This window comes from Cryptomeria japonica, chromosome 6 (assembly GCF_030272615.1).
Source record: "Cryptomeria japonica chromosome 6, Sugi_1.0, whole genome shotgun sequence".
NCBI classification, from domain to species: Eukaryota; Viridiplantae; Streptophyta; class Pinopsida; order Cupressales; family Cupressaceae; genus Cryptomeria; species Cryptomeria japonica.
Window position 1 is genome coordinate 190,019,685 of NC_081410.1, and position 20,267 is coordinate 190,039,951.

Below are 20,267 nucleotides of genomic sequence, written 5' to 3' on the forward strand. Positions count from 1 at the left end.
AGGGTCACAATTACGATTAGAGTTAAAGTAAGGGTTAAGGTTGTCGCTAAGGTTTAGTTAGAGTTAGGGTTCAATTAAGGTTACAGTTCAATTAATGTTGAGTTGGAGTTAGTGTTCTAAGATAAAACATAGTGTCAAGGTTAGGGTTGGGGTTATAGTTCAATTAGGGTCAGAGTTAAGGTTAGAGTTCAAGTATGATTAGGTTTCCATTATGGTTAAGATTTAGGTTTATTGTTTAATTAAGGTATCAAGGTTAGTGTTACGTTTAAGTTTCACTAAGGATTAGGGTTGAACTTGGGTTAGGGTTAAGATTTAACTAGGCATAGGATTAGGGTTCGAGTTAGGGTTAAGGAGTTATGGCTTAAGGTTAGGGTACGGTTAAAGTTAGGTTAGGGTCAGGATTAGGTTTGAGGTTCAATTAGGCTTATAGTTCAATTTGGGTTAGAGCTAGTACTCTAGGAAAAAGCTTGAGGTCAAGGTTAAGGTTGGGGTTAGGGTTCATATTCAATTAGGGTTAGGATTAAAGTAATAATAGGGTTAAGGTTTAATTAGAATTAGGATTAAGATTAGGTTAGGTTAGTGTTTAATAAGAGTTAGGGTTACTACATTGGTTTAATTAAAATTAAGGTTTAGTAGAAGATAGAGTTAGGGTTTAGCTTAGTGATGAATTATAATATAACATTATTACTTATTTTATACTCATAATGGAAATTCATTCAATATATTACATGTTAGGGTTAGGGTTTAATTAAAGTTACATTTATAATTAAGGTTGTCATTCAAATTATCATTACTATTAAAATTAAGATTAATTTTATAATTATGATTAGTTAGGTTTAGGATTAGAATTACGGATATAGTTAGATATAGGGGTAAAATTAGGATAAGAGTTAAGGTTAGTGTTCAATCAAGCTTAGCATTAGAGTTGAATTAAGGTTCAAGTAAGGTTAGGGTTTAATTAGGGTTATGCATAGATTAAGATTAGGGTTTCATTATCATTCAATTAGGATTAAGCTTAGGCTTATAGTTCGCTCAATGTCAATGAAGGACAAACAGATCGACCCAATGTTAGAAGGTGGTGTTGATAAGAAGGTTTTATTCTAGTAAAGCCCAATAATAAAGGAAGAGAGTAGAAGTGCACTTTCAAGGGACAGACGTGTTGAGGAGCATTTTAATCATTTTGGTACCTTGGAAGACTTTGATCAACAAGTGTTAACTATAGAGGGGATACACACAAGTGCTAAGAATTTGGAGATGGACTATATGGATGTTGTAGTCATTACACTCAAAAAAAATTGCAAGTTTGGGTTGTTCTATCTCAACTAGTTACTAATTAGAGTAAAAGGAATTCATGTGATTAATACTATCAAGAGAAAATGGGATCCTTGAGAATATGTCTCTACCTATTCTAGCTCCTTTACTAGAGGTTGGTGATTCAAATTCAAAAAGGGGAAGTAAAGCCTCACCCACTTTAGGATTACAACAAAAGAGTGTCAAAAAGGATAGTTCATAGAAAACTCTCAAAGTGGGACAAAGGAAAAACCAAGATAAAATGAAAGGTGAATAAAGACCATTGACTAACATTTGTCAAACTCTTAGTGATGACTGTTTTATCTTAGAATGCAAGGAGTTTGAACAACATCCCTACACAACAAGTTGTTCGAAATTTGATTAGAGCATAGTCTCCTAATGTTATGTTTATTAAAAGGTTGAAGTTGTCACTATAAGACATGCTTAGCATTGCTTCCAGGTTGCGTTGGAGGGGCCAATGTCAATTTATTAGTGTGCAATATTGTGTTGGGGGCATTGTTTGCTTATGGGACTTGGGTAAGCTTTCTCCTCTCTAGTGGATTTCTAGTAGGTATTATATATCAATGGTTTTTTCTAGTCTACCAATGTTTATGCTCCATTGGACTTTTTCAAAAAACTTATTCTATAAGGCATGCTTAGCATTGCTTCCAAGTTGTGTTGGAGGGACCAATGTCAATTTATTAATGTGCAAGATAGTGTTGGAGGCATTGTTTGCTTATGGGACTTGGGTAAGCTTTCTCCTCTCTAGTGGATTTCTAGTAGGTATTCTATATTGATGGTTCTTTCTAGTTTTGAATCCAATGAAATTCTCTACTTTACCAATGCTTATGCTCCATTTGACTTTCTCAAATAACTTATTCTATAAGCACACAATAGGTATGTGAGGTCTTTAGTTCCCCAATTTTCAAGGATGTTGGCTAGGGATTCTAATGCTATCACTAGTTTAGAAGATATGGAAAAGCTTGAGCCCTCTTCTTTGGTGTTTAAAGATAATATTCTCGTCTTGAACTTGTTTGACATAAAGCCAAGGAATGGTCAGTATAGATGAAGTAACAAGAAATGTAGTAAGCATTCTATCTCTAAGAGAATGGATAGATTTTTAGTTTTTGGCTTTTGGCTTGGCAACAGGTGGATTACTAGCTCTAAGATTTTGGAGTGGAGAGGTTCTAATTACTAAACTATCAAATTCTTTACATTAGTGATTGGTGCTACAAAGAATTCTTCCTTAAAGTTCCAACTTATGTGGTTAAATGACCCTTCACTAAAGGAACTTCGAGTTAGTTCACTGAGAAAAGACGTGTCAAAGCATGGTGCAGCTGTGTATTCCTTCATCAAGAGTCTTTAGTTTGTCAAAAATCAACTTAAGAGGTGCAATAGTACATGTTTTGGGATTATTTTCATGGCAAAGTCTATGGCTCATAATTGACTAGATTGCATCACCAAGCATTATAGGGAGTGTGGGCTTTTTGTGTTCTTCCTTAGAGATGAAGCAAAAACTATAAAGGAGGTGTGGGCTTTTTGAGTTCTTCCTTAGAGATGAAGCAAAAAATATGAAGGAGATAGCTAAATAGGAATTGTCAGGAGATTTTCTGGAAACGGGAGTCTTGAATTGATTAGTTCCAAGAGGCACAAAAATACAACCTTCTTTGTCTCTATCAAGACCAAAAAACATGGTCATTTGATCTCTTCAATTATTCTTCTCATAGTTTTGAATTATCTTCCTTTCAAAAATCCCAAGTGAGGCTAATCAGTATTTCTCTCTTCTTTGTTCTTAGAAGACTCTCCCTTTGCAATTGATGCTGAAAATCTTATTTGGAACGCATTACCTCTATAGTTACTAGTGAGATGAATGAGATGCTAATCAATATTTCTCTAAATGAATTAGACAAGGTTGTGTTTCAAAAAAAAAGGGGGAAAGCTCCAAGTCTAGATCATTTCCTAATGGAATTATTTGTAGAATACGATGGGATTATGAAAGTTTATTGATTTATTGGCAATAGTGCAAGAATCGCAAAGTAACAAATAAATATTGAAAGAAATGAAATCTACCTTTCTTGTACCTAGTTCAAAAAGAGAAGGAACTAATTCCTTAGATTTATTCAAGTCAATTGCCCTATGCAATGTGCTTTATAAAATTATCGAATCACAAAGTAACAAATAAATATAGAAAGCAATGAAATCTACCTTTCATGTACCTAGTCCAGAAAGAGAAGGAACTAATTCCTTAGATTTATTCAAGTTAATTGCCCTATGCGATGTGCTTTATAAAATTATCTCTAAGTTAATTACAAAGAGATTCAAGAAACAACTTAACATAAATATCCCAATAGAGCAAGGTGGATTTATGTCAAGCAAGCAAATTCTACATGTGGTGGTCATTGTTGTTGAGTCCATTCACTCCATTGAGATTTCCAAAGAAAAGGCTATGTTTATCAAACTAGATATAGCCAAGGCTTATGATCGAGTTAAATGGTCATTTCTCCACAAATTTCTTAGTGCCTTAGGCTTTGGTTAATTGGATCAATTTGGTAATGAGTTGTATTACATTTACTTCTTGTTCAGTTATAATCAATAATTAGCTCACAACTTTGTTCAGTGCTTTGAGGAGCCTTCAACAAGATGACCCTCTTTTGCCTTATTTATCCATCTTATTGGCCAAGGGATTGTGTTATCTTTTAAAACCCTATGTGAGAGAAAAGAGTTGATTTCAAACTGCAATTTGACTCTCTACAATACTTATGCACTAGTAACTTGTCCTCCTTAAATTGAAGTTTGGTTGACGAGACCATTTGTAAACCAAAACAACAAGTACATCTCAAATTGCAACATGTTATCATTATAGGACAAGCCTTGGGAGCTAATCTTTAGTGTAAATGATGCACTAATCAATATCAAATCTGGGCCAAAAAACTTTCTTTGAAGCATTTGAGGGAAGCAACATGTGACAATGTTCCTAGAATTTGTCTGTCAGGAACAAAGCCTATGATCTATAACAAGGGTTTTGAGTCCCTCTACTAACTAGTTTGACACTTGGGATGGTAGTTTTTATGCATCTAGATTTACAAAACCTCTCCAATAGCTTCACAAAGGCTTGTTATGAAATGGGTGAAGATTTCAAAGTTGTTCAAAGCTTGCGATAGGTGACAATTGGCATGTGGAAAAAACCTTGTGAGTGGTCATCAAGAATCTCTTTAGAGGATCATAATGACATTTCTCATATTCTTGCAAGAAGAGCTTGTAATTCCTTTAAGGGAAAAGATCTCTTGGCTTGGAATTCTAATTCCCTTCGTGAAAGACAATGTGGAGCACATTCATCGACCTAAATCCATTTTTTTCCTTTGGCTTGCTACTTGTAATAGGTGCTTGACCTAGGATAATCAACAAAAGTAAGACTTTCAAGTATCATCTATTTATCCTCTGTAGCTATGATGAGAAATGTCCTTCCCATTTGTTTCTATAAGCTCTTCATTTTAACTCGTTTCACACTAATTGTGGAGCGTTTGGAAGCAAGCTTATGTTCACGCTTCTCTTCTTGACTTAAAGAGTTTGGGGAGGCCACCTACTAAGACTTTTTTCCTTTAGGTAGGTTGGAGAAGATTTGAGGTAAAAGGAATTATAGGATATTTCATGATAGGAAGATGGTTGTTCGATGGGCTTAAAAAGAACTATTTATATAGCTCAAGAGACTACCCAAGCTAAATTATGAACAGATGCTTCCTTGGAGCCTCATGAAGTGGACCTATTGTACGAGCTACATTAATTAAAGAACCAAGCCAAGGTCCTTTCTAAAGGGGAGTCCTTATCTTAAACTCAAAAAACTCACAAACAATCTTCACCTCATACCAAAAATTTTTAGATCAATATAGCTAAGTCCTCCAAGGGAAATAATCTTCAACATTCTATACATGGAGGTTTTAAAACAAATAGCTTTGGCACTACCCTCTTCTTCTCCATCTATAAGGATCATCAAACCAATAATCTTATGGAAGCTTTGGTTTACTCTCATTACCTTGAAAGGAGTTGCATGCTCAAATAACACAAGGTTATTTATGAGAGTGATTCTTAAATGCTACTAAATATGTTTAACTAAGAAAAATCTTGATGACTTGAATTAACAATTACTAGGCAAATTCTCTACTTAAATAATTCTTTGAACCATCTTCATCCACATCTCAAGGGAATGGAATAATGTTGCTAACTTTCCAGCTAAATGGGCCTCCAAGCATAAGCGCACCTAGAGCATCGAAGGATGGGAAAATCTTTCCCAAATGTATTCCCATAAGTTGGAAAGGATGATTCTTGAGGATTTGCAAGAGTAATGTGGGGGTGGTTATGGTCTCTTGATTGTTGGATCTTTCTACTTTGGTTTCAAATGGTTGTTCTTTTGTACAACCTATTAAGTGTTAATACCTTCTTGTACTTATTGTTTCTCTCGATATAAGTTTTTCCCACATTTTATTTATTTATTCTTATAAAGGAGAAAAAAAAGTAAACAATGCACTTAATATCCTTGAAAATTTGCCTTTCCCATTTATTGATGTGATAATTGGTTCATTTCATAAAACATCTTACCATGATCATGAAAAAAAAATATTCCATAAAGTTATTTCCAATTGAATGTCTTACATAATTTGCTTCATTACCATGTGGAGTTTGTTTAAATGGTGCAACATACAATTTTGATACAAAATGAACTACCATTCCTACAATATACCAGCTATCCCATTCCATTAAACCTTAAGGAATACATGTTAGAATGTTAAAACAACAAAATTAACTAATAGCAAGCACGAGGTACAAATTTATGCCAAAACAGTTCTCAAAGTGATCAAATATTCAAAAGTGCCAAAAAAGAAGAGAAGAAAACGAAGCATTCAATATGTACCCTTAATTTGTTTACCATAAATTGTTATGATGATTTGTTACATCCATTAAACATCTTATTAATAATTATGAATGAAAATGGATCCATTAAGCTATTTCTAATTGAATGTCCTACAATATATGCTTCTTTACTATGGAAAGTTTGCCAAGTTTGTTTAAATTGTGCAATATCAATTCTCTACCTAGAGAATTATAATAAAATCATGTTTTTATTACTTCTATAATATACTAGCTATCCTATACTAGGAATCGTGATATCAAGATCCTAAAGTAACTTTGAAGAAAAAAAATTTCCCATCTTTAGAGTAATCAAATGGTCTTCCACATTTTAATCCACCTTAAATTTCACTATTTTTATCTTCCCTACTTCCAATTTCTTCTAAATTTAATACATTTATTTGCAACAACATTTCCAAATGTCATCAAGATTCATCACAAAATTTTGCTTTTCCTAAAACTTTTAAATGTTCCTCTACATTTTAATCCATCAAGATTTCTCCCTTAATATTTCACTTTCTTTTAATTCTCATTTTTTAACATTTGAATAAAATTATACCAAATAAAAGACATTCAATCATATGCTAACTACTCTCAACACCAAAGAAGATCACCTTGTTCATTGGGTAACAAAGATTAGATTTGTTTTAGAAGGGATTAAACAATCAAAACACAATACCAACATTAAAACTTTTGTTCCTAGAAGGCAAATTTTGCCTTCAAGAACCAAGCAAATTGTCTTCGAGAACCATAACATAAAATGTACTTTTGCCTTCAAATAGGTAGTACAATGACCTCATTATAATTAAAACAAATTGTTTCTTGCCAAATTAATATGTATCAACAATGTTAAGGCATTTCAATATCAAAAGACAGTATATTATACCCAATGAAGCAACTACTAGTTAATATAGTATATAAGTTCATAAATTTTTAAAAATAGGACCAAATATCACAAGATTTCCTTAGGAATATCTTATTTAAAATTAAATTTAACCAATTTATTGAACCTATTATGTTGCATATTCGTGCATCAATTTTCCATGCACGGAGTAAATATCAACAAATAAATAGATGTATAATTTTAATTCATATGACTTAGATTATTTACACTTTACCCCCATGCAACATGCACTCGTTATTTATTTCATTCTTTTAATATATTGTGAATTATTTAATAAAGCCACCACTAATAATGTTACAAACAAACCGATGACAACAGAAATCCATTCACAAGAAAATTCAGTTCACTTGACTAGATTGCAACCTTGCATAAGAACTCCACAAGACAGGTGAATTTACAATTAGGAAAACAATCTTATACATACAAATATTTCCAAAAAGAAACTAATACGAAGTTAAGAATAAAACATAGCAAATTGAAGGTAGGCTGGCCATTCACATGCTGAATCAATCCTCCCCTTTAATAAAAAAGCTTGTTTCTTCCAGGTCACATCAACAAAGGAAAGATTGCAAGTCTTGTTGCAGATGGGTCCTTTGACAGAATTTGCCACCACAATGCTTCACTAAACAAACATTATAAATTTTAGCTCACTACATTGCACTCCTCTTAGAAATGTTTTTAATCTATAAATTTATGTCATCCAAAGCCTCCATTATCGGATAAAGTGGAAGAAATGTTTAAAATATGTATAGCAACACAACTCAAATTTCATATTTAATAATCTTTAAAGATCGCAATAAAAGCTCATTGATACTAACAGACTTAAATGCAATGGTATATAAACAAGAATATAAATAGGGTTTGATAATCATGTAATATAATTTTGGCAAAGCTGTTCGCTCTGTGGCTCCAGGCAAAGAAATGGTAACTAGCAAACACAACTCTTAGAAAAAAATAATAACTTCAAATACCATTTTAGAGAGATGGCAACCATAAAGGCTTTTGCAAATGATATTTATTATTGACCTACAAATATAGAAGAATAGATGCACTCGATGGCGAGAGGAAAATGAAGAGAACATGATGAAAAATAACTAGGCATACAAACACGAAACATAAACATTCAGTCCCAGAAAATGGAGACATGAAAAAAAGAGGTGCAGTTAAAATTGTAGTAACTTAGGATAATGGAGAGATAAGTACTTAAAATCATTGACCAAGGAAGGATTATTAAAAGATTGTACTCAATGATCTTATGACTCACTACAAACAGTAGTACCTTTGACTAAAGGAGTGAAAACTACTTAAAAATCCAAAAGAAAAAATGCCACGTGGCAAGAGCAAGCACTTGACCTCAATGTGTCTTGCCTACCAAATCATTTTTAAAGTGGTTCCTATTTTGGTAGAGGGTTTCAACTAACTCATCATTTGATTTTGCTGGCCAATGTGGACGAGACAGTACAATTTATTTACAAAATTACATCCCGCATATCCAAAAAATAGATCCCTACTCCCAAAAAATTGATCATTTTAAGGATACACTATTAATTCTACAATAATTGAATAGAGCCTACCATCTCTAAAATAGCATTAATTTCTAGCATTAGCTGAAGCAAACATGGGTTAATGAATCAACACTTTTGATATCAAGACTCATGATCCAACCTCATTTTCCATTTTCATGCCACAGACAAAGCTGTGTCATCCTCATGCTAATCAGCACAATTTTGTTAGTGGCATCTTTCGACACTAAATAATTAAGCTTATGCTTTGGCCTAGTAGGGTATTCCAGTAAACCCCTGCAATTACAAAGAGACTCAAATATCCAAGATATCCTCACATTTCCTAGATGACTTTTCTTGAAGCCAATGAAATTGTCAAGGTTGTAACACCAAACAGTTTGTACTGTCTATATTGTAAATGTAGACTGCATGACCCATAGAAACAAAATGGTCACAATCACATGGGTTACATCTTAAATAAAAAGAAAATATGCAACTTGTTTGTAAACAGATATTGACCTTTAACTCAATAGCAGTGGGCTTCAGAAGTTAAAACGTGAAAATAACTAGAGGTGAATTAGCTACGAAAGCAAAACCAATGATATCTCATGTCGGGCAGAATTTCTTAGCAACCAAAATACATCTAAGGTTAATGAGAAAGCAATACATGCATTGCAAACAAAGATGAATAAAACACTACAGAATGTTAGTGTATAATGAGCACCATCAACATGTTTAGAGCTCGTCAGAAGTTCTGAACCAAATATTCCCTCCTAAAAACAAATTTGAAAAATATAAACATACACGTGCCCAGAATAAACATACCTGAGAGTAAAATACTCCACTACAGAATCCAAGTGAAGACTATAATTTCAGGCTTGGATAGAGCATCAAATTGCAAAACCAATGATTGTCCGAGTGAAGTATTCAGCAGCAGGCAAGATTTCAAACATAAAACAGTCGTTTTGGATCATCCATTCTGAAAAATGAATATACTGCATCATCCTTCCTGGAAAAGGTTAAAACCATTCCTAACAGAAACTGATAATAGAAGTATGCGCACAATACAAGCCTGTCTTTAAGAATTAATATAGTTCAAAGGCATAAGAAATGGCATAAAATTTCCTCCCATTATTGACTTTCTGTTCCGAAAATGAATATACTGCATCATCCGTCCTGGAAAAGGTTAAAACCATTCCTGATAGACATATACACACAATACAAGTCTATATCTTTGAGAATTAATATAGTTCAAAGGCACAAGAAATGACATTCACGTAACATTTGTTTCAATAATTTACCTTCCATGATTTGAATATTGTAATTTCCAAGGGCAGTGGGGGCAAATTTCACACTATATATCCTTTCTAATGTAGCTACTAGATTCATACTGCAGCTCTTCTTATATAGCATTCTCCATCCAAAACTTTGTCATGGTACATATCTTTTCTAATGCAGTTACTAGATTCATACTGCAGCTCTTCTTGAATAATAGATTGCATCCAAAACTGTCAGGGTAACTATTACACAACTACATGGAAGTACAAAAAATTAAAGAGCACACCATTCATTAGTCAGACACAGAATATACAAATGGATCAGATCCAACAGATGTTCGAAAATGATAATTTTTCCTTAAGTGACAAGTACTAACCTTTAAAAAGGTCATTCAATAAACAACAATTTCTTCAACAAAAAGAAGTGTAAGACATTTTGGGTAGGTGTAAACCAAAACTTAAAATAAAAATTAAATGTATGCTTATGGTATAATATTTTTTAATTAAACATAAAATAGCATAATCTTATATTTAGAAAATGATTCTGATGTTCTCCAAAGTCCAATGTATTAACACTACTAATAGAAAATAACATGAACTTATATTTGAAAAATGATTCTGATATTGTCCAATATATAGACACCAATAATACAAAAGAGCTTGTGTTACATCCAAGTCCTCATCTTGCAACATAATGAAAAGTGAAGGTTATTTTGTCATTGACAAGATACACTTTGCCTCAAAAAATCCAAATTGACCTTTTATTATCGACTTGGTATAATAATGTTTTGATGGCAATTTACCTGGTAAACATACCTAGAATTAACACTATTCGCGTACATGCCTCAGTAAGGGTCTAGAATTAATACAGATGGTATAGGTACAAACATCATATCAAACTGAACAATAAGACAATAGTTATTGGTATTTTAGAAACTGAACGATACCAAATCAGAATATTTAGGTTTCAAGGCCATTTTTCCAGATATCCTTTAGTAATCCTCTGAAGAATTGAATCTAATATGCTAACCTGAAAAAAATTAGGTCAACTTTTATCAGGCAATTGATTAAAGCGCCAGAAGCAACACAGCTTTGTGAGCTGGTGTCAATGACCTTCAATGGATCGGGTATAGTAATTAGAATACCCCAAGAGTGCCAATGATGACAAATAAATCTCAGAAGCTATTGGATGAATTTTAAATTGCTATGTCAGTTAGAAGGAATTTAACAGGTTGCTTCAATAACTTTTGAGATTAAATGAATATCAGTAATTCCCACTTAGTGTGCTCCTAAATAGGGACCTTAATGAAGAAGATAAATCATATGTTAGCAACTAGTATCTTTCAGCTACCACGGACAAGCTAAAACAATACTTAAGGGGATTGAAGCTATCATAGAGAAGAGCAGCTTTACCATGCATGAACAGTTTAAAGGGGTAAAATGTACCATAGACATTTGGTTCATAAACTTTGTTTAAATTAACTCGTATCCCATGAAGATCCAGTTCTACAAACTATTTTGAAACTTTATTTTTAGTATACAATAGTGTAAGTATGCCTCTAGCTGGTTGAAGAGATCTTATATTAGGGCTTATATTGATGAATTTAGATGGGGATAACATCATCAATCATCTTAAGGATGTCTTTCAAAGTACTTATTACAGGACATGAACTGGTTTTTCTTCTTTAATACCGTTAAAAAGTCTAGGTCCACCTTTGTAAAATGGAGTCAATACTTACAAAAGACACATTATTTGGATAAACAATCAGATTAAATCTTGAAATTCAGCTCCTGGGTAGGACTAAATTAGACAAAATGCACATCATTGCAGGGGATCAAAAGTAACTGGATAACTGACAAAGGCTTGAGCTTATAACACTTTTTTATTTAACATTTAAGCAATGACCGAACTCAACATTCACATTTAATACATCAAAGCTTCTGAGGATCCAAGTAAAACATGCTTTAGTTTTGTTTAAATGATTTTCTAATAGTAAAATATGAATTGCCGGGGAAGTCAACCCATTCGCAGGTCTTGTCTTGAAAAATATTTTTCTATGTTGCTCGTTTAGCAGCAATGTCAGAGTTCTTCATTCATAAGTCAGGGCAGTTTTTGATGATCTCAGTACAAGGTGCTCACATTTGTAAAATGTTTTTCTCACAATTTAAGCATTAAAAATAAATATAGATAAATGTAAACACATTCACCAAAATATTGTCTAAAGGAAAATCTAATGACACTGCCATTTTCACACTGCAAGAATAAAATAGAATATTTATCAACGATTTACAACAGGGCCACGTTGAGTGATGGAAATTGGTCCATTCTAATAGCATACAAACATCCCAGTTTGAAGAAAACTGTGTAAGAACTCGATAGTGTTAAGGATTAAAATGCAGAGCTCAATTTTCAATTTTAAGGTATACAGTAAATGATACAACTACCTCACAATGTTTTTCATCACTAAGTTCTCATTTGCATGTCATAGAACAATATAACATTGTATATAGTCCTACCAAAATGCCACTGTTTCCATAGAAAGTGAATGTAAAATTTTCTAAAGTCTTAAACCAAATGTCACTGTTTCCAAAGCAAGTGAAAGTCCTAAATGAAGTTGAATTTAAGAAACCTAAAGTATATCCCACTATGGCAACACAGGTTTGTTTGACCATCGACATGTGTAATGTAATCAATGAAAATAAAACTTTGCTGAAAAGCAAGGTTGATTTCCATAACACATACAAAAAACAAATTTCATGATATAAGGCTCAATATGGCTATGTTTCATCATCCTCTCAATTAGTTAAGTCCCATAAACATCCATGGGCTTTCTCAGAAGTAAAATCCAGCCCTGAATAAAAATTGGGAAGGAATAAGCTTCCACTGATCAACTGCTAATCTGCATTGTTTGAATGTTGTCGCTATTTATATAACCTCAAGGTTTTGGAAATGTTGGTCAAATCTTCAAAGTTTATTGCTCTCATACTCCAAGCTTCTTTGTCTTCGGCTGTTAAAGGAGAATGAAGGGATGAAAAGCACAAACGAAAGGCAAAGCATCAGAAAGTCTTCCATTATTATTCTCAAGAAGCACGTAGAAAGACCTTTATACATGTGAACATAAGATGCAGGTAAATTATCAATATGCTACTGTGTGCGCATGTATAGTCAGTCGTTTAGATTAGTATCAAGACCATTAAAAATACTTACCTTTAACAAAGGTACATAATCATGGTGAGGATTGCCCACTCATAATAAATGCTTGAAGAAGGCTTTGGGCAGCATGAGTTTGTTCTGGCGTCCCAGATATTACAACCAAACCTTCAGTAGCTCCAGGTCTTGGGTCATGCATTATAACTTTTGCCCCAGAAATCTAGAAGTTATGGCATCAAAAATATAATTACTAAATAAAGTCGATCGTGGAAATAATTATACTTGAAATACACCTTTAAAAAAAACCACCTTACGAATCTGAGCTAGGTTGCTCCCATTTTCCCCATAGATAGATCCAATGACACGTTCAGGAACCACCACCTCAACAGTTGTGCTTGTTACAACAGCTGATTGACTTCCACTAAAAGAGAATTAAAGGCAGTAAGTAACAGCAACTATCAAAATGCAATTCCAGATATAACTTTGCATAATCATCAGTAACAATGTACAAACCTCCCCAAACTTCCTCTTTGAGGATATCCTCTCCCATAGTCAGTAATATTCCTTCCACTGCCACTGTTCATACCCTGGCAGCACCAAGATGATGTTAATTCAAAATCCAAATCATTTAACTGTTATACACAAAAACTATTTAACTGTTAAACAAAAACTAAACTCATTGAACTATAAACTGGCCATTCTATTCTTATAGTCAGAATTAAACATCATAAGAGGGACCGCACATGCATCAATTCAGAAAATATTATAGATTGTAGTAAGCAACGAGATTGCTAGTCCATTTGCAGTCAAAGTAACAAAGCCTTAGAGATCTCATACAGTGAAGAAATAATTCATGTGATGTACAATTCCAAGAATCTAGAAAAATAAGTAAAATCTAAGATTTCATACTTAATATTTAATAACAATAAATCAGGAATCCATATTTAACAAAATAAAACTGTAAACCAGCTGAGGTCGTCAATGCTTCTTGCTCATCTTTCAATGCACAGTGACAATCGTCCAAGAGAGTAATAGACCAAAATCAAACAATCCCAAAAATCTCCAATGTTCAAAAACCTAGAAGGGTAATAGAGAGTACATCTCAAAATGGCATTCCAAGATTTATGCATTGACAATCTAATCCCATTTAAAATTCTGATACCACAGTGTGTTGGTGGATTGTGGGGCCTGTCATAACTTACCAAACTCTAATCTTTGGAAAGATGATAACATTCCAAAGAGACAAACTTAGTGAGATTCAACAGAAAAAAGCTACTATAGCAAATAATATGATGCAAAAAATATAAACTTATACACATGTTGCTTTCTTGTTTCCAGAAGTTTTGGAACAATCGACTTCAAAACAAAAAACATTCCAGAAATACCGTCCATTCCTCATCCCAGACAACGTATAACGGTAACCAACCACTGTTCTGCATATCTCTACGACTACAAGGCTAGAACAAGCACAAAACTAAATCTGCTTCTGTGGAACAGGATATCCCCGTTTAATCCAACAAAAACTCCAACAACTTTTCTAATCGAATCCACCTACTTATATAGCTCCTTTAAAAAAAATTACAAAATAGACCTGAAACTTAGTTCAGAAATTCTCTCAATGTTCAATGGCAAAATAATCTTAAACAAACCACATCTTTGCAGTTACTCCCAGTTTTCATTTTCTAAATCATATTCTTTTGCGAAAAAAGTCAAATTTTCAACAGTCTCAACATTTCTTAACTCATCCTCTTGCTATGCTCAACAGTTAATTTTCATTCAAAACTTTGGTAAAATCAGTTTCTTCATATATACATTCTATCTCTTGTAAGGAAAAGGTTAAAAACAATTCTCCACAACAAACGGTAATAAAGACAGATGAGAGACTACCACCTAATAAAAATCATAAAATAAATAGCACTTGTTGAAAATCACACATAGGAGGTGACCTTATATCAAAACATGCAAACAAAGGCACATGGTTACACAAATGGCATGCAAGTGATTTAGGCAATCACTAACATAATTTTACCTGCATCGCCCATGGTCCTGGAGAAGGTGGCTGATCAATATTGTGAGGCATTCCTCCTGGTCGATGAATGCTGGGAGGGAAACCTGGGCGATCAACAGTTGGGGGAAGTCTACCTGATTGATCCATGTCCTGCATAGATCCACCTAGCCGGGAGTACATTCCAGGAGGGGATGCAGGTTCAGGTCTTCCCCTATATTGCGCTATTGGACCAGGAACTGGAGCCATGGGCTCAGGGTACATTCCAACACCTCCAATTGGACCTGTGTTACCCGGGAATAAATTGTTTTGCAAGCGTGAGGTGATTTGGACAAGTGCTTCTTGAACTGCCTCTGGATCACCAGTTACCTGCAGCAATATTATAATAAAATAATCTAAATAACAAGGGGTGACTCCATGCAATAATAAGAAAAACATCTGTTACACTATATGATTAGGCATATGGTAGACTTAACAATTATACAAAATCTCTGACATTTAAAGGAAACATCAAAAAGCAACATATCAGATTTTACAAAAGAGCATAAATACCTGAACAACTTCATCATTTTGCGAAGCACACTTTGGAAGCTGATCTTTTCCAAAAATTCGGATACCTGCTCCACTTGCTCTTCTCATGTCAGATATTATGCTACCACCTTTTCCAAGCAAGCACCCAATCTGGTTGGAGGGCACAAGAAGTCTAGCAGTTGAATGCTTATCTTTCTCTGGCACGGAACTGATAATCCGATTAAAAACACGAAGGACAGCATTCTGAACAGGAGAAAGCCCTCCTTCTGAAAACTGTACCATTTTACAATATGACACAATAAGATTACTTAGAGGAAAATTTGCTTGATAGGAGTGCTTCCAACACACTAGAGATTTAAAAAACACAAAAAAGCTTATAAGACATCTGAAAACCAAAGCTTAAAATTGGCAGCATAAAAAGTGAACTCTTAAAAAGGTTTACAAATCAGCTAGAAAATAATGTCTAAACTTTACATGTGAATTTCCTTTCCAACCAAATGTCTTACCGCAGATGCCGTAATTATGACAACTCGTTCATCTTCATCAGGTACAGACTCCGCAATTTTAATGTCAGAACCTGTATCCCGTTGAAGACCCTTTATTATACTACCTCCCTTTCCAATGATGCCTCCAACCTTTTCATTTGAACACAACAATCGAAATGTAATTTCCTCCTGCATAGGTCCTCTCTGATTGTAATTAGGACCAGCTTCATGAAACTTGGAAACTGGACCCTTCAAATGATAGTCAACAGTGGCACCTGACCCAACACCACCAAATGGAAGCCCTTGAACCAGTGAGGAACTCTTTCGAGAAGGAAATAAATCCCCATGTGCGAAAGGACCTCCAGATCTAGAGGCAGGCATGTGATCCCTATCACGAGGAGGATTCTCACGAAGGCGATCGGAAACAGATAAAAGAGCCTTTTTAACAGAAGCTACATCTCCTGTAATCTGAAACCAACCACCATGAAAAAATGCATCTAAGCAACACACGCTACGAAGTCATAAGACAAGATAACCGGCTTGAGAGATTTGATAAACATAAATACACTACTATTTAATCTTTTCTAAGCAAGACGTAGTACAACACATTTGACCTGTACACCTAATTGTACAATTTATACACATGAAAACCAATAATTAACAAAATAAATACATGACCAGGCACATCCAATGAAGCATTTGTTAGTCAGCATTGAAAAGCCAACCAGATCAAACAAAGTTTAAATAAGAATGAAGATTTCTTAAACCTGCACCACTTCGTCAGTGGGTAAGGCACATGCTGGCAGCTGTTCTCTTGAAAGAATACGGATTTGTGCACCACTTTCTGCACGAATTTGTTGAATAATCTTTCCGCCTTTGCCAAGCACACAACCAACTTGATTGGTAGGAACCAGCAATCGAGCAATTACTGGAGCTGTTTTTTTGTCGGCATCCTCGTCAGTCTTTGCATCAGACTCTCCCTCTAGTATCCTGTGAAGAACTCGAAGCAATGCCTCTTGTGCTGGAGCTAATGCTTTCTCTTTTTTTGCCTCTTTATCAGTTTCAGGTGCCTTTTCATCTGCCTCAGTTTCGTCTTGTTCCTTTTCATCAGTATCCTCATTGGCATCTTCCTTTATCTGTGTATTGCTCTCAGCTACCACATTTTCTTCCTTGCCTTCTTTTTTCTCCTTTTCAGGTGCCACAATAACAACTACTCTCTCATCGCAACCAGGAACACCCTCTTCAATTCTAATCTTAGCACCTGTTTCCTGCCTTATTTGCTTCACAATGCTACCTCCTTTTCCAATGACACCTCCAGTCTTAGACCCATTACAAAGAATGCGGAAAATTGTTTCATCGGGACCTATCTTCAGAGGTGGTGGGCCCCAAGAAGTTGCTGAAGGCCGCCGCTTTTCTCTGCCATTGGCTTCAGAAGGTTCCCAATCATAGCTACGCTTTGCAGGTGGAATAAGATATGAAGAATCCATGTTATCTTATCAACCTGAAAAACAAAACACAAGGGTCACGTTGGACCAGATTCTTATCTGATGTCAATATTTTCCAAATATCATTTCTCCCTCCTACAAGCATTTATCCAAGACACGTTATGGATCATTAACTAACTGGAATAATTCGAACTCAGAACATAGCCACATATGTTTCTCACAATCAACTCAGAAGACCCGTCAAGCAATAAAATAAGCAATATCCTCAATTATTAGGTCTAGACACACCAGGCTAACGACCACGCACTTGTATACATACTAGCTTGACAGATTACAAGATTAAAAATGCATAAAGCTTTAACGGGGAAACCGTCTAAAACGTGCAAATGCAAACTTATGCATGCCAAAAAGAAGTCATATAAAGATTCAAATGAGTGCACCTTTTGTTACAAAACCGAACCGGCTAACCCTAAAGACAAAATCCAACGAGACCAGATCACTTAAACTGGCCCGTATACAATAGAAACCTGCTTAGAGTTATCTATTGCAAAGAGCTTACGCAAAAAATCATAAGGAAAAGATCATCATTCTACCCCAATACGCTACATGTTAAAATTAAGACATCGCGTAGTATGAAACAAACCCTAGATTTGCATCCACGCTCATTTGGTGCTTAAAACCCCCGCCAATGCAGATTCGACATCCCAGCTAACTGAGAGAAGTTACATAGCAAACCTCGCATTGTTTCCCCAACAATGGAAAGCCGATACAAACTTCGCCCACAAAAACTTCTTTCTTCAAAACAAAATTAGAAAGTATATATATCACAAATAACTGCAAACCATACGAATCCATAAATAATGGCAGTAGGGATTGAAGCAAATATACAACCCTCAAATTTTAAAAAGCTTCCACACAATTGAGAAACTTGGGTTTAACTCATGTATTTCCAAAGCCAGGGTTTTAATATAAGTATTTCAGAATCTAGGGTTTTAGAGTACGTACTTTGCTCGTTAAGATTTCAAGACAAGTATTTAAATAGCAAGGGTTTTATCAATAAAGGATTTCGACAACGAGAGAGATCAAAAAAAAGCGAAAACAAAAAGAATTTCAGAGGCTAGAGACTGTAATCACCTGTTGCCTAAGCTCCTGGGGATTCGAACTGTAGACCAGAAATGTTTATACGCAGCAGGTTTCGAACCTTCGCCGCGCACGAGACTAAAACACCTCTACAAGAGAGCAACTAAAGAGAGATTGTAAGCGAGCAACTCAACTTTCTCATAAATTTCCTTCCCACCAAAACAAAATTAAAAAGAAATTTCTGGAATTTTATATATAAATTACTAACCCTAGATGTGAACTTAGGGACACTGTTCGGCTCCTACCAGCCGTCAGATATTCTTAATCAACGGTGCAGAATCCGGGGGAGAATTGTACGTATATCGGATTCCCTTCAGAGATGAGGAGGCCTGAGAATGAAAGGAAGTGCACTATGAAGGTCGCTCTAGATTGTGTAATTACGTGTCTCATTTGGATTCGACGAAATATTTGATTACGTGGTACGTCTATTTTTGACTTGGGCTACATCCTCTAGATTGGGATAGATTTTTTATTTTACTACTTTTTCAATAGGATTCCATTTTGGTGGATGAAAATGGAATTTTTGTATAATTCATAATGAATGATTTGGTTTGGGTTCTTAATTAAGTGGTTTACAATTTTTTATTTTTTATTTTTATCGGTAATATTTGTTATTTTATTAAATATAGCTAAAATATTACATCAATAGAAAAATCAGCAAACCGTTTACAAATTCTCCAAACCATCTATCAAAAAACAGATGTTCTTAAACCCTATCCTACTCAAACCCTACCCCACATCTAGGAGTATGAAAATGTCCATATACATCATGCCATACTAAATTTGGTATAACTATTCAAACAAAAATTAATTGAAAGCTGCAATTTTCAAAAAAATATAGCAAAAAAAAGAAATGGCACCAAGAGGTACTCTGGCCTGCAGTATCTTCATCTTTCTTTCTTCACCTCTTCAGCATTCTATGCACACGAAACACCCCCCGCCCTGTTTACTCCACCGACCGCTTTGATATCCAGCTCATTTTGCCTTGCCAATTCCACAAAGAGGCGCCCGATAATCGGTCGCTTCCTCCGCACCTCATCCACCACCCCAGCTACCTCCCTCGCCTGCCTGATAATTTCCTCCAACTCCATAATCTGAACATATATTTTCAAGCCTTCCCACCCTCTCCTCGCATCATCACGAAATCTTGCTTTAACTTCTTCTCGGCATTGCAAGAAAGGAATCCTCATATGCTTGCCCCGAAGCTCTGCTTGCAACTTTGGTATGCCTTCTGAAACGTTAAAACCCCAACCCGAGACCGCCCACTCCAAAAGAGATTCCATATTAAGAAGATAATCTCTCGGCACTATCATCATCATCACGTCTCTTACCTCCTCACAGGAATAGCCAAATCAAGCCCCCACGCCATAATTAAGGAATATATGTCCACCCTCGTTCAGTATCTGTGGCCAATGATAGCCACTTCCTCACCAAGAACCAATTGAATGGCCCTCAAGAACAGGGGATCCCTCGCCAAAAACATGTTTTCCAACCGTTTTACAGGAACTGGACTCCAAAAGGCAGGCATGAGTTTAGAAGTTATAAGAGTGAAGTTAGCTTCCATATTGAAAGCCACACAAAACTGCCAAACTCTGCATAGAAAACACTATCACCACCACCAAATTCTCTCATATG

At 34.9% G+C, this 20,267-nt stretch overlaps 1 protein-coding gene across 5 annotated transcripts; it reads right to left on the reverse strand.

The window, feature by feature from the left end:
* Positions 1-7,421: 7,421 nt before the first annotated feature.
* LOC131077631 (KH domain-containing protein HEN4) lies at positions 7,422-18,967 on the reverse strand. 5 transcript variants are annotated; one of them, XR_009113612.2, is made up of 10 exons: positions 18,627-18,811; positions 16,815-17,548; positions 16,069-16,515; positions 15,584-15,835; positions 15,056-15,400; positions 13,540-13,613; positions 13,336-13,447; positions 13,084-13,246; positions 9,424-9,577; positions 7,422-7,713 (listed from the first exon to the last, which is right to left on the reverse strand). XR_009113612.2 is itself a non-coding variant. In XM_058015175.2 (10 exons), exons 3-9 carry the CDS (start codon positions 17,532-17,534, stop codon positions 13,103-13,105), a joined length of 2,094 nt encoding a protein of 697 aa, XP_057871158.1. In that variant the 5' UTR covers positions 17,535-17,548; positions 18,627-18,721; positions 18,841-18,967; the 3' UTR covers positions 12,258-12,883; positions 13,084-13,102. The 5 variants fall into 5 exon arrangements, 2 of the variants coding, with proteins under 2 accessions (XP_057871158.1, XP_057871157.1); XR_009113611.2 differs by having other exon boundaries at positions 7,422-7,718; XR_009113613.2 differs by having other exon boundaries at positions 7,422-9,023.
* Positions 18,968-20,267: the final 1,300 nt, after the last annotated feature.